Genomic DNA, 25,460 nt, shown 5'->3' with positions numbered 1-25,460 from the left:
CTTTCCAGAGTATGTTCGTAACTACAGACAACACTGAAAAGTATCCATCTACCCATCTACTGTCTTGGGTTTTTGCCTTCTGCTGAAGGTTTGCTTGAGCCTTACCACGAGCACTACATAATTGCATAATCTTTTCCATCACTGCATTTACGGGGCATCTTCCCAAACCACGAAGCTGTGATTCTGTTAGTATTTTAATCAAAAAGTGTTACAGAGTTTGGTTTTAAGAGCGTGTGAAGCCTCTTACTTTTAAAAAAGGAGCATGCATAAATATGTGCAGATTTTCCAGATAAAACAAGAACACACTTTGGCCTAAAATACACTCTGATTTGAAACCTGGAATGTTGGTGCTGAGGAGATGAAAGGCCATTTCCTGTTGACTTTTTTTTTTTTTTTTTTTTTGAGGTGAAGGGTGGAACAGAGGAAGGAAAGCTGAATCATCCCACTGGTTTCCTAGGAGACAGCCTTAACCATTTCCAAAATGCAGTAAGGAAAAAAGTTTCATTAAAATTCAAGTATATACCTTCTCTGTAAGTGTCTGACATTAAGGTAATAAGGATTTTTAAGAAAGCAATTAAAATGGGGCCTAGAACTCCAAATTAGTACCCAGAATCTTTAGTCAATACACAAAAGGCCACACAAATAGGCCAAATTTCCCGAAGACTGCCATTTGTAGCCCAGGAAATGTATCTCCCAGTTCTGAGGGAGTGGTATGTTTTCTCCTGTAAAATCAGATGTCCTGACGACCTCCCTGAGGAATAGTAGAGACACAGGTATCAGAGTTCTGGGGCCCCACCCCCCACCTTCAGCATAGTGTTAAAAGATAAAATGAGGCGTATTAAAAATTGTAAAAACTTACTTGAGCAAAAATCTATTTGAATCGGGCAACACCAAACCGGAAGTGGTTTAAAAGCACTCCACCAACAGCTCAGGGAGATGCTTTTATAGAGAAAAGGTGGATACAAAACAAATAAATTATTGATTGGCTATAGCAGAAAGCCTGGTTCACTGTAATTGGTTGTCTTCAGGTTTTGATTTTGTAACCTGGAGGCCTTCAGGGACTTAGATTAGGGTAGGCCACTGGAGTACCAGAGCCACTGCAGGCTAATGACCTCCTTGCTAAATTAATTCAACAGTTACCAAGAGGATTTTCTACTTGGTTTACTCCAGTGCTTCTGAGTCAGGGTGCGTGGAAGGAAGGCCCGGGATAATGTCAAATGACAGTCTTTTCTCTCCTCAGAGAGTAAAGTCCACTGGCAGGAGAGTCCTGGCTCTAACCGTCTGGCCTCACAATGCTCACTTGTTTTCACAGTGCAGCAGAATGAACTACCTTTAAAAAACAGTAACATTCTAGAGAATGGTATATTTTTCTTACCAAGGTGCCTCAGCTGTGGAGGATTCCTTTGCTAAACACGTCAAAGGTAAGATGCAAACAGGTTTGTGAGTTGGGGTTGGTTTTCTGTGTTTGGAATGACCACCTTCTCTCCCAGCCTAGCCAACTCGATGGACGGCCATTCCATGTCCTGCTGGTGGATTCTTTCTAGTAAGAAACAGCCTGCCTGCCAACTGACAGTGGGAAATAAAGAATGCTGTACCCCTCCCTCAGAACATTTACATTTTCTTGTTTTGCTATTTCTCTCCCTCTCCACACACACACATACATACACCGGGGTGCCCAAAAAATGTATACACATGACTTGTATTCATCTTTTGTTATCGGTATGTATTTAATATTACAATTTTAAGTTTTTTTCCTTTCTTAAAATGTGTATACATTTTCGGGTGCACCCTCTGTATTGAATTTTACTGAACCGTTTGTGAGAAGGTAGCAGATGATGACACATCACTCCTGAATACTTTTTAACATATTCTCTTACAAGACCATCACGCCCAAGAGATTTGTGTTCTACACAATCCATATTCAAATTTCCCCGACTGACCTCCCAAAATCCTTTACAATTCTGTTTCTGGTCCAGGATCCATTCAAGGAGCAGTCATTACATTTTGCTGTCATGTCAATTGAGTCCCTTAGAATATCTTCATTTTAGCAAGTGCTTTGTGAAGGGAATTCCTAAACCCGAGGCTCCCCCTCCCGTTTTTATTTCTCTAAGTCAAGAGCTCACCCAAAGGACCAGCGGGTGAGTGAGGTGCTGCTTCCCCCAGGATTGCAGATCTGGGGGGAGGACCCTGAGGACAGTGCCAGGAGCAGCCACCCCATCATCAATGAGGTGAAGCTTTCCAGGTAACTCGTTTGCAATTCCTGCCTGAAATAAACTGAGTGATCATGTTCCCGCCATTCAAAATGGTAGTAGATTTTCCTGTGTCGGCTTTGACGTCCCTCAAATCACACCCATTCGTTAGCTTTTCCTTACCTCTCCCTAGGTTACTTCTGGGTTGTGATTATGTAAAGAACAGGGATAAGGGGGCATTATAGTCAGGCAGACTTTTACATGACTAAGGACACACTTCAAGAGAGCTGTCAAAGCCATGTGGACTTGCCAGGTGAAGCCAGGCAGCAGACCTCCAGAAAAAAATCCCCGAAGATGATATAAACTCCTGCTTGCATTTGTGAAGTTGAGATCAGAGAGTCTCTAAACAACTTTAGGAACAAGAGGAATCATCTGTTTTTTTAAAGGGTGGGCTAAAAAATAAAATGACAGTACAAGTGGTTTTATACCATAGAGAAAAATAGTTTAAAAGTTTAGATCCGTTTCTCATGAACTGAATCAACTGTCTTGGATTCACCACAGGGACCTTCGCATTTAAAACGGACAAAGTATCATGTTGAAGAGGGAGGGAAAGGCCCGACCCTACACTAAAGCCCTGGATGGAGGTTGGGGCTGGATGGTTGTGTTTCACTTCTTCCTGGTAAGAATTTACTTTCCCTTTCCCACTGCCTAAGAGGGCGCCCGGGACAAAGGTTCTGAGCAGCCTAACGAGATCACTTTGAAACCCTCACCTGTAAACGGAAGGGGCCGAGGGAGGGGGAGCATGGGCAGGACCTGCCAACAGCTGCGCAAGCCCACAATGAACCCAGGAGAAAGTGGAAAACACTGCCTTGAGTGAAAGCAGCACTGCCATCCAGTCTCCTCCTCCCTACCATCCCTTAAAATTACAGAAAGTGCCAGTCACCAGCATGGCAGTTAGAATTTGGGGACCGGTGGAGAAGCCCACAGAGGAAACTGAGTGGCAGTCAGAGAAGCAAGCGGTGATCCAGAAATGCAGCGTCACAGAAAGGAAGGCAGAAACGTCCAGGCGGAGAAAGTGAGGAGCAGTGCCGCGGAAAAGTCAGGTCGCGGAAATGACAATGGGCTATTAGCTTAGCAACAGGGGGTCTTATAACCTTGCTAAGAGCCGGTACCACGGAGTGCTGGGAAAGTGGAGAAAATCTGACAGACTATTCTTCAGTTTGTCTGTGAAGACCAGGAAGAGCTCGGGTGATACTAGAAGGACATAGGGTAGAAGTAAATTGTTATTAAACAATAATTTCTGATAACGCCTGATGCTCTGTATTCAAAAGGGGCCACTGTGGCTGGTCCAGCCCCGCCCCCCTTCCCAAGACACTACTCTAATTAGAATGAGGGTGAGGAAGTTCTTTTGGGGGAAGGAGGCATGCTCTTAAAGATAAAAAGGAAATGAGGGGGCTGGATCAGCCAATGAATTTCTAGGGGCTTTTATTTTGGGGTGAGCCTGTTCATGTCTGATGTGGACTCTAGGATAGGACCGAAACCAAACTAACTTGGTCCAAAGCACGGGATGAAATATATTTATCTAGTCTGCTGGTTAACTAAGATCTCAAATCCAGATCTTGGGAAAAAGATTTTTAATCTTTGAATCAAAATAGAAACGAAGTTGGAAGGTTACAAGGGAAGGAAGGAGGGTAGATGCAAAGGCTGTCCTTGACTTACTTGCTATCCAAAATGGGAGACACAGACTGTTATTAGAGACAAGTCATATCCACTCACTGCTGCTATGCCCAGACTTCAGACAGGCCAGAAAGGACAGGTTCTGAACGGGGAGGTACCTACCAGTAGCTAGCCAAATTCAGACGTAGGTGCCAGCAGAGCTCACGTCCACAGAAGAAGGCGGCTATTTTCCAGAATGATGGCTTGCGGCAGTGTTCCTTGCTCAGGAGAGGACAAAATCACCACTCTGGGTATTTTGTACTGAGAAATAAGTCTGGATCGTTCAAAGTTTGTGAGTGTTCCCCAGCCTCATTTCCGGATAGAAGCACCTTTGGGGAGCATTCTGATGACAAATCTGTCTGAATATGGGGCTTATATCTTTTTCACTTCTGAATACACAGCCCTGGTATTGTTCATTCTAAATCATAAAAAATTAGTAGCCTCTATCAAATTAGAATGGAAGAGACATTAAGAGGACTCTTCCTCACCACCCACAACTTGTGCAACCTTGGAGTACCATCACTGATTCAGTTCCTTACTCCAGACAAGAAATATTAGTCTGAAATAAGAGTCTAGCTATGGAGATGGAGGGGGAAGGTCTTGATTATTTAGCAGGTAGGAGATAAGGGAATGAGGTGCCTCAGAGGAGGGAGGTCTCTGACTCAGGTGAATGGGTGGATGGTACCAGTCAAAAGAAAAATAGAAAGGAAGAGTAGGCATGGGATAAGGGAAAGATGAGTTTAGCTTTGGATGAGCTGACCCACGTTAGAGAGCGATGGTAGACAGTTATATAGATGAGGCTGAAGCTCTTGGGAAAGCAGGATGGTTACACAATAGGTCATAACAGTTTGAATATTAAGTGTGAAGTAGACAGTCCCTGAATTATGATGGTTTTCAATGGTGCAAAAGCAATACACATAATAAATCACATGATCCAGTCAATGCTTTATTATAAAAGTCTTCGTATTAGATGATTTTCCCAACTATCAGCCAACGCTAGAGTTCTGAGCACATTTAAGGTAGGCTAGGCTAAGCTACAATGTTCAGATTAGATGTATTAAATGCATTTTGACAGGACATTTTCAATGTATGGGTTTATCGGAATGTAACCCCATTTTACGTCAAGGAGCATCTCTATTAAGTACTTTACCAGAACTCTCTCGATCTTCCCAGTCCTATGAGCCAAGTAACATTTACTTCACCTCCACTTTACAAAAGAGGAAGTTTAAGTTCTATGAAGCAGTTTGCCTGAGCTCACACCATAGTAGGAAGCAGAGCCAGGATTCAGGCCAAGAGAGTTAACCATGTAGAACAGTACTCACAACTATTCTTACATCACGGGTCCACGGGTGGCAATTAAGGCCTTGAGAGTTAGTGACTGTCTACAGAACAGATATACAGCGAGATGAATGCAGACCCACAGGGAGAAAATACTACGTGGAGAAAGTGGAAGCAGTGAAAGAGAATCTAGGGTCTGTGATTCTTAAGCAGGGCACGGCCAGGTTGTGAGCAGAGAAAGCCGCCTTGAAAAACCAAGGCCACAGAAAAAGGGAAAGGGGAAGCTAGAAGTCCCTGGAGGCAGTGAGTGCACACAGCTCCAGGGCTTTCAGTATCAGTGGCCCGCAGCCAGGTGGCTTCCCTTTTTGTTCCTCCCTCAGCTCCTGCCTTCACTGCCCCAGGCTAATCAGAATCCCAAGAAACAAATGTTACCCTGTTTCCCCGAAAATAAGACTTAGCCGGACAGGTCTTATATGAATTATTGCTCCAAAAATTAGAGCTGATTATCCAGCTAGGTCTTATTTTTGGGGAAACACGGCAGTGCTCCCGCACAGAAAAACCTGATCTGAAAGCCATGCTCCTCCTGGAGGGGACGAGGGTGGTGCAGTCAAGGAGGGTCAGGTGGGACGAAAGGAAAGGAGGGGCACGTGACCCAACCATAAGGTGACCTACCCTTGTTGTCCTGGCATAAGTTAAGTGTTCCCTTTTGCTTACCTGTTTCAATTTGGATAAATTGTACGGTCCCTATTTACATATCAAGCGAAGGAGGGTACGCAGCTCAAGAGAAGTTACAACAAAGCTAACCTAAGAACTGACAGGAACAATTCTTGATCTTTTGGACCAACGTGCCTCTCACAAAGGTAACTGGACTTAGCTGTCTTTAACAGATGCTATTGTGTTAGGCTGGTGCAAAAGTAATTGCAGTTTAAAAGGTTAAAAATTGCAAAAAACGCAATTACTTTTGCACCAACTTAGTAACAGGCTAGTAGAGTACTGGTCGGCTGGAGTCACTTTATCTGGGTTCAGATCTCAGCTCCAGCACCTCCATCTTGAGCAACTCTCTAAACCTCAAAATCCGGACCTCCAGTCCAGTACTGACACACCTATTCTATAGCCTCGTAATGGAAATGAGATGTTTTCATGTCAAGTGCTTAGAGGAGCTCTTAGGGGATGACCACCCTGCAGAATATTAAATGCATGAGGAAGTACCAAACGAACTGGTATATACTGGTGAGCCGGGCAGCTGAACCTCCTCTGTAATGGCTCACTCACCACCTGACTTGGACTCTCTGGTCTGCTTTGTTTCAGGTCAATGTGTTTGTGATGGGGATGTTCAAGACCTTTGCAATTTTCTTTGTGGTTTTTCAAGAAGAATTTGAAGGCACCTCAGAGCAAACTGGTTGGATTGGCTCCATCATGACCTCGCTCAGTTATACTGCAGGTATGAAGCCAGCAATAGGCTTGGTGTCCAAGAAGGACCACATGGGGCAATTCTGAGAAGACTCATCTCTCAGTCACTCAAGACTGAAGTGTGGCCACAAGTCAGGTTCATTTATTAATATGTACAGCGGAGAGAAGGAAGGATTTGCAGTACTTAGCCTCCACTTGACTTGGTAAAATTAGAAGAATTATAGAGTTCAAACAAAGAAAGTTGAAGAATCCAACTACATAATCCCATGATTGCATTTTTCATGCCCTGTTTCTTTCCCCAGTGCCTTAACGTAAGTTCAGTGAGCCAGTCTCTCAACTGTGAAGCCAGACCATGAAGTTCGGATCTGGTCATCTAAGTGTACTGAACACGGAGAACTAATCCCTCTTCCTCTAGTTCTTTTTGGAGCTATACTGTGTGTGGAGGAGATCAATGATCAAACCTTGTTCTAAGCATAGGCCACTAGACACAATCTCATTTTGTGGAGGTTTCACAATGCATTTTCAGTAAGCTTCCCCTCCAAACCTGCTTATTTATAATCCTCTTTTCCTTTAAAATAAATAAACAAATAAATAACTCTTCTTCCAAAAAGCAACAGTGTGGGACGAGGAACATTAAGAAACTCAGTAGATACCTTTTCGAAGGATACACAATACTCCAAAGTAGCGTCGTCCTGTTTCCCTTCAGTTGTTCATTTAAACTACACATCAGAAGACAAGGCTGCCAGAGCACACTGACGTGGTACTAGCTTTTCTCTCTTTTCCCGAGGTCCCCTAGTTGCCGTTATCTCTGACCTATGTGGAGAGAAAACTGCCTCCATTCTTGGGGCTTTGCTTATTACTGGTGGATACCTGCTCAGCAGCTGGGCTACAAGCATTCCATTTCTTTATGTGACTATGGGATTTTTACCTGGTGAGTCCACTGTAAAAGCAAAACTATAAAAAGGGGAACTAGGAGCCTTCCCTGTTACTGTCCATGGGTCCAAAAGGCCTAGTTTTATTATCGTGGGTCCAGGACAGTATCTCGTCTGGTACCAAGGCACTTCGAGGAAGTGATTCTGACCTATTGTTTTTCGTTTTAGGTTTGGGTTCCGCTCTTGTATACCAAGCAGCTGTGGTGGTAATGAGCAAATACTTCAAAAAACGATTAGCGCTTTGTACAGCTATTGCCCGTTCAGGGGTGGGATTGACATTTCTGTTAGCCCCTTTTACAAAAGCCATGATAGATCTGTATGACTGGACAGGTGAGTCATTCTGTTTCTGATCTATCAACTCTGCACGATTTCATGTTCAGCTTTTCCCCTTGATGACGGGAAGTGAAGACTTCCGCAGCTAGAGTGGAAATGAGCATGACCTCTAAAAGGACACATGCTCCTCTTCCTTGGAGAGTACAGAGCAGAAGAGACCTTGAACTACCTGCAGGCTCCACCAGCTACACAAGCAACTCAGAGCTCACCACAGGGTCCCCGTCTGAGGGGACAGAGGGCACTCAGTGTGGCTGGGAGACACCTGCAGGGAAAGCCATAGTCCTGGGGAGACAAGGGCTCCCCACCCCTCCTTTCCACCACCAAAGCATTCTCTTTTGAAACTTTCCCTTTAAGAAAAAAAAATCTGCATTAAAAAATGCCTCCTCCATCAGACCCACTAAAATAGGCAAAAGAAAAAAGAAAAACTGGGGTAAAAAGAGAATTATGTTCCTTAATACTTAATCTCTTACTGCCAACTACAAATTTTCACAAATGAAAATCATTCACTCCAAAATGTTCTTTGTGCCTGAGATAAAACATTGGGATTAAAATAATCTTCAATTATCTGAAAAACACAATATGCACATATATATGAATATACATAAGCCTATTTCTATCTACAGAGCAGTTCTGTTGAATCTTTCCTACATAAAAAACTACCAGGAGTCACATGGTGAACAAGACGAGTTGACAAATCCGTAAGACAGGACAGAACCTACAGCAAGTTCTAGGTCTAGAAGCACCACACATAAGTCACCGCAATCAGGGAACCACTCAGCTTCAAAGGCAAAACTGGCATCTGTCTTCTTTCAAGAAAATTAAAAATGTCACGAGATGAAAGCCTGTCACCTTTTCCAAGGCAGTTTCCAAATGATTCCCATCGTCAAATTCTATATTTACTACACCTAACTCTATACTCTCACTTCAGGATATTTAAAATCCCTATTTAATGTTATTTTCAAGTATTTGAAATACCAGCACGACCTCCTCGCCAAAAAAACAAACACTATTCTGTTTTCCTTTAGCACAAATGACACGCTTTCCTGCTATGCCATCTATTGGTGCAACTTTCTGGTTTTTCTATCTCCAAAGAACACCCTGCTTTCACAAGGATATGGCAGTGTGGACAGCTAACAATTAAATCATCAGATTTAAACACTTTCAGTTAAATTCAGGAGACAAAGGAATTATTGCACTATGAAGATTTAGTGCCGGAGCTCTTCTGAGCCTAAGAACATCGAGTATTGTGAAATGAGAGGTAATTTTTTAACACTTCTCAATTTCTCTTTATTTAGGTGCCCTTATATTATTTGGAGCTATCGCACTGAATTTGGTCCCTTCTAGTATGCTCTTAAGACCCATCCATATCACAAGCGAGAGCAATTCTGATATTAAAGATCAAGGTAGCAGTTTGTCTGCAAGTGGTCCAGCGGCAGTGTGCGGGACAGAAACCTCACACTGCATTGAAACACAGGAGCCTTCCATCAGGGACAGTGCTGTGCAGAAGGCTGGACGACCTGGTACAAGTTTAACAGACTCACAAGATCGAAACGAAGAGTTCAACAACGGGCCGAACAGGCGCCCATTGTTCCTAATAACTGATGAAGAAAGTTTTGAGAAAAAGGCTATTTTGTGGAGCTGTAAACAAAAATTCTGTGGTATTTCTCTTTTTAAGAATCCTTTCTTCTACATATTTACGTGGTCTTGGCTCTTCAGTCAGTTGGCATATCTGATCCCTACCTTTCACCTGGTAGCCAGAGCCAAAACACTGGGGATTGACATGACGGATGCCTCCTACCTCATTTCCGTAGCTGGTAAGAAAGCTTCCTTTAACCTCACAAACAAAAAGGGCTTATCAATTTTTTCATGTGTGTCTTTCTGACACAGGAAACACTAAGTGTTTATTGGAAAATACTTATTTTTAAAAGCCGGTGCTCAGTGGCAAAAGCTCCAGAAATCCTAGGTAGGTGTAACTCATTCTCTGGGTCCACCTGCATTTTCCTCTCAAGTGTGTACTTTCACTTTCAATAAATCACTTTCGCTATCCTGCAAAAAAAAAAAAGAGAGAAAAAGAAAAAGAAAAAAAGAAAGAAATCCTAGACAGCATGGTGCAGTGGTCAAAAGGATCAGTTCTGGAGCTAGACTTCTAGTCTTCCTAGACTTCCATACTTCCTAGCTGTGTGACCTTGGGCAAGTTACTTGCCTTCTCTGTGTCTCAATTTCCCCATCTGTAATATAGAGCTAAGAGTACCTACCCCCATAAGGTTATGACGATTAAACAAGTAATGCATGTAAAGTTTAGAATAAGTTAAAAATAAAAACAATCATTTCAGTTGTGTACAAAAATGTATGGAAACAGGATACTTGATCCAGAACATACAAGTTCTCAACTGACAAAAGAAGTCTAAAAAACAAAAAAAAATGAAAAGGGATGAAATGGCACTGGTTTGCGCTAATTATCTGGAAAGTCTTAGTAGCTCAACATTGACTTTTCTCTTGCTAATTTCTTGCAAGACTATTTACCAAGCCCTACACAACTGACTGCCTCTTGTTTCAGAATGCAAAGGCATGCTGAGTCAGTCAAATAAAGCCTGTGTACACACACGAAAAAGATACATAGCAAAACTGATTGTTTCACTAAAATGGTAGTATCAATTTAGATCAGATTAGAGCTAAGGACCAAAGAAGGTAACATAAAGACTCAGTGTGCATCCTACGAAATAACTGTAAAAATAGATACAGAAACGGTAGTACGCATTTTTTCTTTCTTTTGTGTGTGTGGAGCAATTTTAGATTTTATGTTTGAACCATAGGAAGAATTTCAAGTACGAAACAGCTGTAGCTCAGGCTACTCTTGGTGAAAATCTCTCAATACTTAATTGCTACATTAGTTTATAACAGGATAAAGGATGAGGATGTTTTATCATGAAACTGAAAATGTGGTTCAACTTTATTCAAGTTACACCATAGCTCCAATGTTCAAAATATGATCTCCCATTTCCAGACTTCCTACATATTTTCAAGCACAATAACCTTTAGAAGACTTAATTATCAAAACCTCATACACAATTATAAGAGGCCCATCTACCTTTTTTCCCCCAGTAATAAGACTTTATTATTTACATTCCAATCACCTACCACGTGACTACCCCAGGACACTGATGTGAAGGAACAGGGCCAGGAACTAACTAGCCTTTAAGAGACCTCACTTTCTCACCTACAGGACCTCTTTGAGGAAGGCCACCTGAGCCCAGGTCCTCTGTAACCAGGAATTCCAGTTTGATGGCATTTACTTTCCAAACACAATCAGAAAAAGCACCTGATGGGTCTTTTACCCAAACCTGGAGGTGCCTCTCTAGTATTTTATTGGATGTGTTTGGAACATGTAAGTAATGATAGAATCTATTGGTAGACAAACAAAACCATTTTTCCCCTCATACATCCTCAGGATGAAGTTGTATTCCTTAGGAAAAGATGCCTTGGACATTTACATTTTTCAAAGGGGCTAGGAAAACAGAAATGGGATTTCATAAGACCTTTTTAATGTTGTTCCAGGTATCACTGAGTCAGTCAGTCAGATTGTCTCTGGATGGGTTGCCGATCAAAACTGGATCAGAAAGTACCACTACCAGAAGTCTTACCTCATCCTCTGTGGCATCACTAACCTGCTTGCTCCTTTAGCCACCACGTTTCCACTACTTATGACCTATATCGTCTTCTTTGCCATTTTCTCTGGTGGTTACCTGGCACTGATAATTTCTGTACTGGTGAGTAGACACACTCATTAACATTGTTAAACCATTTAGTAAAACCAAGTATTAATAATGATCTCCCCCAAAGAGAATACGTATTTTGTATCAATTTTATAATTAAAAAAACATCATACCCAAGGCCTCAGAAGCCCTGCGCCTGTCCTGTCCAGTTATTCATCTTACCTTGGCGTGGGGGAGGGACGATGAGAGGACTATCCACCTGGAACAGGAAAGAAACGAAAGCAAAAAAAGGACCAGCAGGATTCCATTTTGCTTGTCAGTCTCCCAGAATGTTAGGCTTGTGTTCACTTCTTTCCTTCAGCTCCAGAAATTTCTTTGGCTCCTTCTCAGACACAATACTGAAGTTTCCTAAGAGAAAAAGGGGCTCTCTGACCAGTGTGGCTTCTCTTGTTGAGAGAAGTTCTGTGTATTTCAATAGGGACATTGTTTTTTTTAACTCTCCTCCATGTTACCCCCAATTCACTTAAAGTCCTAACCCAAATGGAACTGAAATACAAATACTTCTGGGTTCTTGGAACCCCAGGGGTGCTTCTTAGAACTAGGTCCCCAATGTGCTGGAACAGAACCCCTGGGAAAGCTCTGGCCTGATATCAATATTAGAATAAGTGCTGCAGGATATTATATGAGGCTTAGGCAAGTCGAACTTTCTAAAGCTGAAATCAACTCCTTGCGGTATGATTTCTTACAAAATCAATGGTTATACTCAGCCACAGACGGATGCAAGAATACCACTGTTGGCTCAGATTGTAAACACCACTTATTTCGTAATAGAAAAGTGAGGTTCAGGGAAAAAAGGACCCCTGAACGACCTAAAAGACTAAAAAAAGAAACGAAAAAAACAATGTTCCTTACTAACAAAATGAACACTGCCAGCCTAGCGAACTTACCGTCCCCTATTTGCCTCAGCTTTTTTACAGTATCAGGGCAAAAGGCAATGCAAATCACCTCAGAAGTCAACTGCTCAGTTTCAGATGACAGAAACAGTATTTGTCTCTTTGTAGGCATAGGTCTCTACAGAATTTCCTCCTCAATATGGCTCACACTGTGTTCTAATCCCTACAGGTTGATATGTCTGGGTGTTCCATAGAACAACGGTTTTTGGGACTTGCGAGTTTCTTTACTGGGATAGCTGTCCTTTCTGGACCCCCTACAGCAGGTAACAACTTAGTCACATTTTGAGCGAATGAAAGAAAATGCTGATCCATGACTAATAGTAACATGTAATGACAATACCAGGTTGAAAGAAACCGATCTCTCTGGCTGTTCCTGTATTAATTCTCACACCCCATCACCAATCTGAGAGAATCTGACGGTTAATTCAACAGACGTGCACTAAGTAGATTCATATACCCTCTTTCATGTCTTAGAGCAGGGGTTGTATGCAATGTCTACTTGTCTGGGGAGAAAATCCAGAGTTTTATCAGAGTCTGAAAGACCTATGATACTTGAAAAAGCAAAACAAAACACTACGATCTTTTATCTAAACAGGAGTCGATTTTGTAGAGCTTGAAAGTTGCAAGCTGGCCCCCTTTGCTCTTCAGATGTGCCACACATCTGTCCAGGGAATCTCAGTATTTTCAAAGAGGGATGGAGACCCTTTATATTCTATCTGTGCCAGAGATGGGAAGATACCTGGCCCAAAGGCCAGAATATCTGTAGAAAGAATATGTGTGGCCACTGGTCAACATTAATACAGGTAGAGTAAAAATTGGGGGAGTTTTGATTATTTAAGATAGCTTTAAGACTAGTGTTGTTTTACACTATTTACCTAACTGAACATTTTGTGCTTGCTGAATATTTAATCCAAGACTATTACAAGTCACTACTCACATAGAAATATTTCTAGAGAACAGAGTTAAACTTTAGTATCTTCCACACTATAGTTCTCAGTATACAGTGGTACCTTGGTTTTCGAACGTAATCCATTCCGTTAAAACTGTTCGAGTTTCTGAAATGTTTGAAAACTGAGGCACGGTTCCCCCATAGAAAGTAATGCAAAATGGATTAATCCATTCCAGACCTTTAAAATCAACCCCTAAAACTGCAAATTTAGCATGAATTTTACTATCTAATGATACCACAGATCCATAAAATTTACGGTGTTCATAAACCGAAATGTTCGTCAGCAGAGATGTTCGAAAACCGAGGTACCACCGTATTTGAATGTACAAATCACTACATCATTTCCAATCACCCACAAAAAGGAATTCAACCTAAAACTTACTTTTGCCTTCTTCAGCTCTGAAGTGAGACAGAAAAGGGATTGCATCTTGCCCCTTTTTAAAAATTAAAAAATTTTAAAGTTTTTAATTTTTTAAAAACGTTGTTTGTACCTCTGTATACTTAAGACTTAGAAAAGGTAAATATCAAAAGTATAAAAATCTAATGATAAAGATTATTGCTGGAAGAGGGAACAAAATGTACCACTCTCTGAGATTCAGTTTAGGTGTACCTATTCTAAAGGAAAAATTTATACAAATATGCAACCACTCATTTGCATGTATGAACATACCTCTTCCCACGTTGTCTAACTCAACCTACACTTCACACATGGAGAGCAGGCTATAATTTTAAGGTCAAGCCAGGATTGTTATATAGGACCAAACACCAGAGGTGCCTTGCAGAACTAGTTATGGTTAGTGCCCAGACCAGTGAGATACAGTAAACAGAGCTCAAATATAATTTGCTGATGCATTTTTCAATCTTGATCCTTCTTCACTGACTGTCCAAAGACACCTGGAACTCTTCAAGCATACTGGGCCAAAAGCATAAGGAAGTAATAAATACCACCGCACAAAATATCGTATTCAAGTGATAAAGCAAGTAACAAAAGTACAACATGTTTAGAGATTTTATGGTGTATGTTTTTTAATACATCTTAAAATAAAATATTCAGAGTTCAGTATAGGAGAAGACAAGGCCAAGTTTTGTGAGGACCATTACCTGAAAGGGAAAAGCTATATATCATTTGTAGGCCTTGAAATCAATTTGTTGGGCCATGATCTTTTTATTTTTTTTAATAGAAAAGGATAAACAATAGAGAAGATTACAAAACAGTTCATCACTTTATTGTGAAACTTTTATTTCACACATATATACCTGTGTAACATCAATATATGGGATGTAAAGCAAAGCACATTTCTTACTGTCAGTGAGTCACAAAAAGAAAAAATTACACGCCTTTTATTACCCGAACTCCACAATACCCTGGCACTCTATATGAGGCTAAAGACTGCTCGTGATAGAATTTTTACCTGCTAATTCTGAGAATATTATTTAGGCAATTATAGATTTTGTAAGTTCTACAAAAAGTCAAAGGAATTGGCAAGGCTGTTACTGAAAGCTTATGTATAGATTTTTAGTCTGGAAGTTGCTCACAGTATCGTAAACAAGATTATGATTACTAATCCACAATTCAGTTAAATTTCCTTCTCTATACCACGAACTCTCCCTGACTGCAATGTTGTGCTAAGCATCTTGCTGAAGGGAGAAACTTCAGGAAAGCCTTTGCTCCTGTAAGTCATTCCTTTGTTTAAGGACGAAGAGGATTTTCCAAAGGCCATTCATTAAGACTTGTTCCTAACTTGACTCCAGCAACAACTACCCAAGAAACTTCAGAAATGTTGATTGACAGATGCACTGAGTTCTCAACAGGAACGGGCACTTACATTACTGTCTTTAGCTTTGACTAAATCAAAAGGCTTACAGGTTATAAAATGAATGTTAAATTCCGAACCAAACTTAACATCTTCAAAACTGTGTGAGATTCTCAGTTTTCCCCTTACCTGTTAGATCTGTTATTACCAAATGCAAAAGTTGAAATTCCTATAAAAGATTACATGCATTTTAAATTAGGAATCTAGCAAACAGCAAAACTTTTCACAGTAATCGTCAATCCTGTATGGAAATGACAAAGAAAAACAAGTTAGTCCTACGCAGCACATTTTAATAAAACAAGGAAAGAAAACGTAGACAGGAAAATTATTTATACATATTTTTTAAACTATGATTATAATAAAAAATATAGTAGCAACACAATTCGTTATCAGATTTTTGCTGAAACTGACACAAGGGAGTGAAGTGGATAAAAGTTAAAAATGACTCCCCACCCCCACGTCAACACATCTCAAGCTGCCGCCCCGCCCATTCCACCCCACAGCCCTCCTATTCCTTTCCAGTACTCCAACGACAAATTCAATTTTAGTTCATAGGATGGCCTGCTTCAGAGGAGGTCAGTTTTAGGGTTGTTCTAGGTTTCCTGACCTAAGGTGGTGAATAGGCCTAAGTGTAGGCCAATGTTAGTCCCATACAGGACTCACTGCTCACCCAACCCAAACGGTACTCTTAGCAGGTGGGTGCCATCCAGAGCTACACGCGGGCACCAAGATGGAAGCCTTGGTAGACTGTCGAAAAATAAAAAGTATTGACATTTTAAAACCTATTATATTTCTAGTAGACCCGTTAGCAAAAGTAAACCTGCAGAAAGCAATATAAATACAAAAATAGTGCCTTGGGCAAAAGAAGCAAGTATGTAATCATATTCTCCAGAACACAAGTCACATGTAAGCTACTTATATGAAATTGCTAATCTAATAGCCAAAGGCATTTGACTTGTGAGCTCAAAATGCTAAGGGCTCAGTTTCATTTCAAACTGAAAACACCAAGGGCCCATACTAACTACCTATAAAATGAAACTGAATGCAGTTCCCCTCCCCTCCATATACCTCCCCCTCATTCCCCACTGATGAATGCATATAATATGCTAATATAGATTTAAATCAATCACAATTATCTTCTGAAAACTCCCTTAAAACACCATCAATATTTTATTACAACTCAGTATTCATTCAATAATTACCAGCGAACTTACTGGCATAACTCTCTGCTAGCTGCTCTGTGGGACACAGAGAAGGCAAGTTATTCTTCATGTTCTTCCAGAGCTCAGAGAATCACAGCACTCACTCTGCCACACACACTGCCAGGACCTAACACCGAGGACAACACTCTAGAACCTCCAAAACTGAGAATTATTAGCATCTGCATTCTTCTTCCACTGGTTAGGCCACTTCAACCCATGTCTCCATTTTCTTACCTTTAAATGAAGACATTCTGAGTGAGCTGTGGTATAAAAATGATGTTAAAATATATTAAAGCTTCACTGAATCAAGCTGGTACTTCACAAAAGTGATTTTTTTTTTCCGACAAACTCAAGGCAAGCCATTTCTAAAGCCAAATAACTGTAAGTCGATTGTATGCCAGCGTAAGTTAAAGATCATTAGTTCCTAGAGGAGAAGTACATCTGTCTCTTGCTATTATTTGCCGACCTCACACCTCATCAAAAATACCATGGGGTAAAACTGGTAATTTTTCAGTAACTCTGTTTTATTTATAAGAAAAGACAGTGGCTAAAATGGAAATGCATCCACCTAAGTTTGCCTCTGTCCCATTAACACAGAGAAGTCCGTCTCCTCATGAAATAATAGGTCACTGCCTATCTCTCCTCCATCCCCACTTCATATACAATATTAAACAAACAGGTTAGAGCTCCATGCTCCTGACTCCGAAGGCTGCTGGTTAAATTCCCACATAGGCCAGTGGGCTCTCAACCACAAGGTTGCCAGTTCGATTCCTCGACTCCCGCAAGGGATGGTGGGGTGCGCCCCTTGCAACTAAGATTGAACACGGCACCTTGAACTGAGCTGCCGCTGAGCTCCCGGATGGCTCAGTTGGTTGGAGCGCGTCCTCTCAACCACAAGGTTGCCGGTTCGACTCCCACCAGGGATGGTGGGCTGCACCCCCTGCAACTAACAACAGCAACTGGACCTGGAGCTGAGCTGCACCCTCCACAACTAAGACTGAAAGGACAACAACTTGACTTGGAAAAGTCCTGGAAGTACACATTGTTCCCCAATAAAATCCTGTTCCCCTTCCCCAATTAAAAAAAAACAACAACAAAAAAAAAAAACAAACATTCCACCCCGTCCTCACTCCACCTTTTATCAACCATGGCCTCTACAGTTTTATCTGTCATCTTGGCCTATCAGTTGAGAATTTCTCTATGGCCAGAAATTTTATTTGGAAAACAAACAAAACAAGTCAACTTCTTGGTCTGCTATAAATCCCTTCTGGAGACTAGGGGTGATTGGGGGACAAGTGAGAAAGCCATGTTCTCTGCCCTAAGTCCTGAAGAATATATTATACCTTAAAGAGACTAAAGGAAATAATGCAGATCATTTATGTATCCGGTGATTATTTTCCCCAAAAACAACAATGGCCCGTAGAATTTTACTTTCAGTAAGGATTAATGACTCCTTACAAAAACATCAAAAATAAATTCCAAATAGCTCTGTAGTGTGGTTTAAAAAAGAGGTGGGAGGGCGTCCTTCCCTCGCAAATATATCCCTTTGCAAGGCCAAGGAATTAAGTTTCAAAATCCTAACATAGATCATAATCCTTTTAATAAAACTCACAGCAGAGCCAATAATTAAAGCACTCCCAGTAAATCTTACTGCAAATTTCTATCATGGGACCTTTTAGAGAGTTTCTGTCTTAAAAGGCACTGAGGTTTAAATTTGCTACACTAGGTTTCCCAAGATTTCCCCCATTGTGGCACATACAGAGTATCTGTACAGTGGACCCAAAGTAAAATGACCTGACTGCTAATAGCCAGTGATCCCAGGGATGAGGGAACATCACGGTCTCGTACACCTTGGAAGTCTGTCACTATGCTGCAGGCCATCAGCTGTTAGTTCTAGTTCAATATCTTCCAATCACTTACAGCATTCTCAATCACTAGTTTGAACTACCATCGAGGAACTTTGGAATTAAGGGCCTTCTGAGCATAGTTCAAGTTTTAACAAGATGACCAAGAGTAAACTTAACAATAGTAATCCTAATAAAAAGGATTCGTAACTAAGCTCAGCAATCAAATTCTGAGATATCACAGATATGAAAACTTTTTAGACAGGATGTTAAACTCACTTTTAAATGTGTATGGCTTAACCCATAAAATAATGTTAAATTGTTTTAAAACATTGACATTTTAAAAAATGAACTTAGAACCCTGTTATAAAATACCAAATTTGAAAGATTATTCTAATCCCTTTTGTGTTGACTGGAAGTAAACTAGTTTGTAAAACTATTTAAGGAAGCTGAGCCCTATCTTCTTAGTTGTTTGAAATTATCTCAGGAAAATTATTAGACATTCCTGCCCAAAACATGGGTTACAGCCATAGATATAAGGGAGTAATTTGGAAAACAATTTGTTGTGCGTAAGAATAACTGGGTGCCACCCAGGATGAAAAACGCTTGAGCCAACAAACCTGCACGATCAACATGCATCTCAGGTGAATCTGACGCGGGTAGTCTGTAGACACAGGAAATGCTCACAGGGAACTGCGGCTTAGGAAGTCTGTACCAGTTGCCAGTGTACACCTCAGGGTTGGCTACTCAGCATGGAGTGGACACTCAGACGTACACACACTCTCCCTGCCTTATGGCTGGTACATAATCACCACTTTCTCTGCCATTCACAATTCTTTTGCTAGGACCACAAAGGAACCCAGGCTTTTGCATGTCAACCTATGGCTGTATTCGCATTCACAGTTAGAATACAGTGGCTTTTGAAGTACCATAATAATTTCTTTTAAAAAATATATAGTTAGAAGCATTAAACTGTTTAGGGTTGAAAGTGCATTTGTACACAGCTGTTTCATACTGTTACAAAAAAAAGGACAGAGATCTGATAAAATCAGAGCAAATATAAAATCTTCTACTTTCAGTGGTGGGGAAAGGCGAATTATTCCAACCAAATAGGGTAGATGTTTCAATATTAATGAAGTTCTGAATTTAACTTCCCTAGTAGCCACTTAAATCAAACCCTGATTATAATAGCTAATATTTTCATAAGACAATTAATCAGTAATACAATATAGTCCTGCATCCTGTATTTCACCTCACATTTGCTATTATAAATAGAATCCTAAAACTAAATATTCAACTGTATATTATTATCCTACTGAATGGCAACTGGATCTTAGAATAAAAAATATACTAACATCTCAATTATAAAGTATGTCTAGGAGAAACAGATTTAAAACAAATTATTTCATTAAATTTTGCATGGAAATATATGGAAATAGTTCTATACATGCTGAATGATTCCCTGCCCTGGCAAGAAAATACATTAAATATAGTTTAATCTTGAATGTTAAAATATACAGAAACAACATTCTGACTTTTATGTGTGTGCATATGTATGTGAAATGAAAAGCTTATAAGCAGTTTTCTCTTAAATGGCTTTAGGCCTTCTGGGATTTATTAAAAACAACCACCCACTTACACTATTTTTAGCTGTGCCTTCCTGACCTTTTAGCAGCACTATCCACCTCTGTGTCCAAGAATTTCTAGTCTTTTCCCAGAGTATTATTTCTAAGACCTGTTTCATAACTCACAGGTTATGTATATACTGGTAAATTTGCTGTACTGCTGGGACTAAAGGCAAGAATGACAAGGATAAAAGGGGGTGCTGCTGCTTTCCACACTCCCTCCTTTCTAGAAATTTCTAGAGATAAGAGATTGATCACCTATTTCTTAGATACATAAATGTCAATCACAATCAACATTAATACAAGGACTTGTCCTAGTAGGTTTCACTCCACTCTTTTGCTCCAAGAAACATTTAACTGAGGTCACTGATCAAATAAGGAGTCAATAAGTAAAAAGCAACTTAAAAGTTAGCTGAATTTAAGAGGCTATAAAACATTCCATTCATTCATTGCATTAAGAATAGGAAACATAAAGCTAATGAAACAACAGCAACAAAATTAAGTCTATATCAGAGCCAAATAAGAGAACAAAGAGACAGGAGAGATAGACAGAGACTAAAAAGAAAAAAAAAGTTACACTCTACACAGCCAGTGAGAAATCATGTCCCAAGATATAAACAAAAATCAAAGACAAAATGTAAGCTCCGGGCCAGCCTGGGTGGCCCAGGTGGTTGGAGTGCCGTGCTCCTAACTCGGAGGTCACCAGTTCTCACCGGTTCAATTCCCACATGGGCCAGTGAGCGGCCGGTGGCCAGCTTGAGTGGCCGGCAGACAGTGTGAGTGGCCGGCAGCCGGCCAGAGCTGCTGTGAGAGGCGGACCAAAGACCGGCCACCAACTGCCTCAGCTGCGGGGAGGGGAGCTTAGAGATCGTAACACCAGCATGGGCCAGGGAGCTGTGTCCTACACAACTAGACTGAGAAACATCAGCTTGAACCGGAGTGGGGGGGTGGGGAGGCAGAAGAAGGGAAAACAAAAAAAAGCTCCATAAGAGTTGGCTGGCATATAGCACCAAAGTTTTTCGAATAAATGATCAGAATAACAGCTTTAACTTTTTAAGATTTTTTTTTTTTTTTTAGGATTTTAAATATACAAGCCATAATGTAAATTTTCATCTATAAACATAATATGCATATAATGGTCTATCTTCATAATAATACTGAGACTTGACTTTTCAGAGTTGACTTTGCAACAGTATTTGAATACTGGTAACTTGCACATATATTCTTTGCTACCACACACAGTTTAAAAAAAAACTGTTTTACTTAAAAGTTTACTTAAAAGTTAAGTTTTACTTAAAACTGCCATTAGTCAAATGATTTTGAGGACACCCCCTTCTCTCCCCCATTCTTGCTTTAAAAGAGCATTTTGATTTGGGGACAAATTAATCATAATTAAACCCACTGACCAAGCAGTCAGTTCCTTTTCATCAGCCCTTATCACTGTGTAAGTGACATGGTTAATACCTAACACCCCACTAAACTGTACAGTCTGTGAGGGCAGGGCCCATGTCTGTCTCGGTTCAGTACTATATCCTCAACCCCTAGCACACTGCTGGGAATACAGGTACGTAATCAAATATTTGTTCAGTGAAGGAAAAAAGAAAGTCACTTCTCTAATTTTCTTCTTTGGAAGACAGTAGTAATTCACAATCATTTTATTTGTAAGACTAGTGGCCTTCTAATAAGATTCATCATAAAATAAAGTTGTATGTGTCCCTAATTTTCTCCAACTTCCACTGTGAGATTAGAGATGAGTTCTGGGTCCACAATGACTTTTCCCCCACAGGGTTAAGTCCTGGCGGAACTGACAACTTCATCAATAGAAAATAAGACAGGTCAGCAGCTTGACTAACTTTCTAAAGGGCTATGATACAGACTGGTAAGTACAGGAGGCTCCTTTGCTCAAGGAGCAGTTCGTGGCTGAGAATGACTAACGCAAAGGTTCACGTTGCTAACAGAAATCATTCCTTCCCTCCAGGCTGGTTATATGATTATACCCAGACATACACAGGCTCCTTCTACCTCTCCGGCACATGCTATCTCGTCTCTTCAGTTTCCCTTTTCTTTGTACCACTGGCTGAGAGATGGAAAAGTAGAGTCTGACCAGAAGGAAAGAGGACTGTAATCAACTGTGTGCTTAACAAAAAAAAAGCTAAACTAGTAAGTCACCGGAAACAAAAGAAAATCTAAACAAGTAAGTCACTGGAAACAAAAGCTTGGATAAAAAGTTTCCTTGTTTGTAAAAGGAGAAGGCAACCGAGATAGTTTTTAAGGTTCGCTATAGCATTCTGAGAAATGTCTAGTTGGTAGTAAGAAAGATGTAAGAGCAACTTACATTAAAACATTTGTTAGTATTCAATCAAATAGGTTAAAATTTTAATTGAAGCTGTTACCTTAGGTATTAAATAAAAATCAGAATGTACTGTAATAATAAATTAACCAAACTCAATGTGCCATAGTAATTAAGTTTAATAAATATGTGAAGACAAAAAAAAAAAATTTTGTGAAGTATATGAAGACAAAAAAAAAATTTTTTTTTCTTAAAGTAGTATTAAATATAGCCATTGGTTGACTAGAACTCTGGAATCTGAATATTAAAATCTTGTTTAGTGACTGGAATGTTATACACCCCCCAAAAAGTTTATCTTTGCTTACTGATTAGAGGTAATCTTTGTCTTCCTTTATTTCTGAAATTTTCTGTGATAAAACATATATTGATATGTAATAAAATGATTTGACTCAAAAAACTCTTTATTTCAAGATCATGTGAATAGTATTCCTGCCCATCCAAACAATATTACTTTTTTACTACATCTAATTATCTAAAATATTCAAGCTAAATATCTAGGTGTGTCTTTAGAACAAGTTTTACATGAAAGTTGAATAGGTGGCTTTTAGTGGAAGGTATCCTTAAACCAAAAGATGTTCTTTAAACATGGAATAATTACGTTAATTAATAATGTCACTTGGACTAAGCAATTACAGGTCAACAGAAAACCCTTCATTATTTGGTGATTTTAATTAAAAAACACCTACAGTTCTCTGCAATACCAATCTCCTTTTAGCACTGCCTTCAGAATGCTCCTTAAAACTATTACTATTATTATTATTACTATTACATCCTTCCATTTCTCTCTGATTTAAAATATCATCCCTGTAGAGAAAAACCCTAAACTGAAAGCCTGCTTTTAGCTTCCAAATGCCATACTCTCACTCTCTACATATGCTTCTGTGCGAGCTTCGCCGCCAGCGAGGATCCCAGGCTTGTCTTTCTCCACCAGGCAGTCTCACCATCCTTCACAATCTGATTCACTCAAAGGCCACCTCCTCTGGAAAGCCTTCCCTAGCATGACGTCATTCTCTCATCTGGAATCCAGGTAACTATCTGAGTACTACATGAGCTTACACGTCAACCATTTCCATTAGTCTGCAAGATCAACAAGATGGAAGATATTTTATTCAATTTTGTAGTCCTCAAGGCCCAGCATAAACTTTGGAACCAAATTAATCGGGGGCCAAATCTCTATCTTAAAAATAGTAGTTGGTCCTATTTAAATGTATAGGGTTCACATTAAATGTAAATGTCTAACATACATTTTACATTTTAGATGTAAGACAATATTAAAAAACAAAACAAACCCACAACCACCCCTCATACAAACAGCAAAAATACGTAATAAACCCCAGCTCTGCCACTTGTTCCCAATTTCCTCCTCTGTAAACTGAGGACAATACTACCAATCTACCTCCCAGATGTATTATGAGGATTGAATGAAAATACACTGGTACCAAGCAAAATAGCCCTCATACACAGGAGCTGCTGATTTCCTTTCTTCTGCTTTCTACATCAAAAGAAAAATAAAATAAATTAATAATTTATGAGGAACCCCTTTCACCCTCCTTCCCTTTTGAGCAATGATTGTTCTCAAAAGAGCCTTTCCTCCTATGAAAGCAAACTGTACATTTTAAGTAGAACTAACTACAGAACTGCAAGTTGAGTTCTGATTCATGAATCGTATGGAGCAGAGCAGTTCTTCGTCCTACTCAATAGCAATAGTCCCTGTAACACCTGGGTGGTGTGGATTTAGAAAAGTCTGAATGATCCCTGGACTATAGGAAGCTGAAGTCTTCTATAACTAACGTAGTCATTGTAATTAACTCATGATGTTCCTGTTCATTTATTACTTTTCTTGGACATTATTAGATGTCAATACATTTCTAAGAATCCATAATCTAGAAATACTATCCCAGATATATGTACAGGGTTTCAAGAAAAGCAAAACAGGACACTGATTTTCTCCTTTTCCCTCAAGAAGTCCTTATGGGACAGAGACTAAAACAAATATTAGACTTCAGTTATACAAGTATGTGTGTTTGGAATGGTAGGGTGGTGAATAACTTTATTTCAACATCTAACATATAGTAGTCACTGAGGTAGGCACATTTTATATATTATCTTATTTAATCTTCACAACCTTTAGAAGCAGATCATATGATGCCCATTTTACAAATGAATCAACTTTAGGTCAAAGAAATTAAACACCCACTAAGTAGTGGAGTCACAATTCAAAACGCATACTGACACAAAACCCTGTGCTTTCTTTCCTCTCTACATCACCCTTGTTTCTTGGCAGTTCTACAAGATTATGAAGCTAATTTAATTGAAAGCAGTTACCTTGTAATAAATTTGTTCTAACTCAAATTGGCATAAAATTTTAATATCTGGATTGAAATAAAAATGCAAAGTACCCACGAACCAAAACAAACACATCTGCTACACTGCAATAACAATGCAGTTGTTAAGATAACTTTTTTAGGTCTTCCATTATTCACTGAACCTGACCAAAGAAGGTAGTGCCTAAGTATAGGCCATTTATAATTCCTTAATACTAAAATATTATTAGCATTAATAGATAATTCATTTCTAATAAATTTATAATAAATTACCAGCCTTGAAATATCTATCAATATTATGTACTTTACTTAGAGCTAGGATAACTTGAACATAAAAGTTCAGTATACTTTCTTCTCAGCTAGTTACTGGGTTACATTTAGAACTTACGACAACCATTTCTTGCTGCTCTTACTCTGAAGAACATGCCATATTATCATTGTTAACGAAGGAATTTTCTATATCGGTCATTAAATACTATTTCTGATACTAAAATTCTATATACTTTATAGTACTTTTAACCTTCCCCACCTATTATCTCATTATCATCAGGTCAACCCTGTGAGGAAGTTGAAGAGGTATTATTATTCCTATTTTATACATAAGGAACAAAAAAAATTAAGACCAAGTTATTTGCCTAAAGTTACAAAGCTGGTCCTTGACAGAGCCAATTCTGAAACCTAATTACCAGTGTTCATTAGATCATGGCCTTTGGCTCCTCTTCTTTAATGAGTCTCTAGCAGTTTAAAATTTAATAAAAGCAACAATTATGTTTAAATGGACTGAAATGATAATTTTGTGATCTTTTCAAACAATTTAGGCATATTAAC

General features: G+C 39.6%; 1 protein-coding gene across 4 annotated transcripts; it reads left to right on the top strand.

Moving 5' to 3' along the window:
- The first annotated feature begins 608 nt into the window (after window positions 1–608).
- On the top strand, window positions 609–22,206 carry SLC16A4 (solute carrier family 16 member 4). Of its 4 annotated transcripts, none has more exons than XM_074318939.1 (10): window positions 609–1,421; window positions 2,751–2,868; window positions 6,492–6,624; window positions 7,381–7,524; window positions 7,694–7,855; window positions 9,154–9,672; window positions 11,414–11,625; window positions 12,694–12,787; window positions 21,745–21,837; window positions 21,937–22,068. In XM_074318939.1, exons 2-9 carry the CDS (start codon window positions 2,782–2,784, stop codon window positions 21,786–21,788), a joined length of 1,395 nt encoding a protein of 464 aa, XP_074175040.1. In that variant the 5' UTR covers window positions 609–1,421; window positions 2,751–2,781; the 3' UTR covers window positions 21,789–21,837; window positions 21,937–22,068. The 4 variants fall into 4 exon arrangements, with proteins under 4 accessions (XP_074175040.1, XP_074175039.1, XP_074175038.1 ...); XM_074318938.1 differs by lacking the exon at window positions 21,745–21,837 and adding an exon at window positions 2,164–2,242 and having other exon boundaries at window positions 627–1,421; window positions 21,937–22,206; XM_074318937.1 differs by lacking the exon at window positions 21,745–21,837 and adding an exon at window positions 2,112–2,242 and having other exon boundaries at window positions 627–1,421; window positions 21,937–22,206.
- Window positions 22,207–25,460: the final 3,254 nt, after the last annotated feature.

The sequence above is a fragment of the Rhinolophus sinicus genome, linkage group LG14 (genome assembly GCF_036562045.2).
Source record: "Rhinolophus sinicus isolate RSC01 linkage group LG14, ASM3656204v1, whole genome shotgun sequence".
NCBI lineage: Eukaryota > Metazoa > Chordata > Mammalia > Chiroptera > Rhinolophidae > Rhinolophus > Rhinolophus sinicus.
The sequence above is the reverse complement of the archived record's forward strand: the minus strand, read 5'-3'. Positions and strand labels throughout refer to the sequence as shown.

Coding starts and splice junctions, on each gene's coding strand:
- SLC16A4 (XM_074318938.1), top strand. CDS start 2,782: ATGTTGAAGAGGGAGGGAAAGGCCCGACCCTACACTAAAGCCCTGGAT. Junction 2,869..6,491: donor TTGTGTTTCACTTCTTCCTG/GTAAGAATTTAC, acceptor GCTTTGTTTCAG/GTCAATGTGTTTGTGATGGG. Junction 11,626..12,693: donor CACTGATAATTTCTGTACTG/GTGAGTAGACAC, acceptor TAATCCCTACAG/GTTGATATGTCTGGGTGTTC.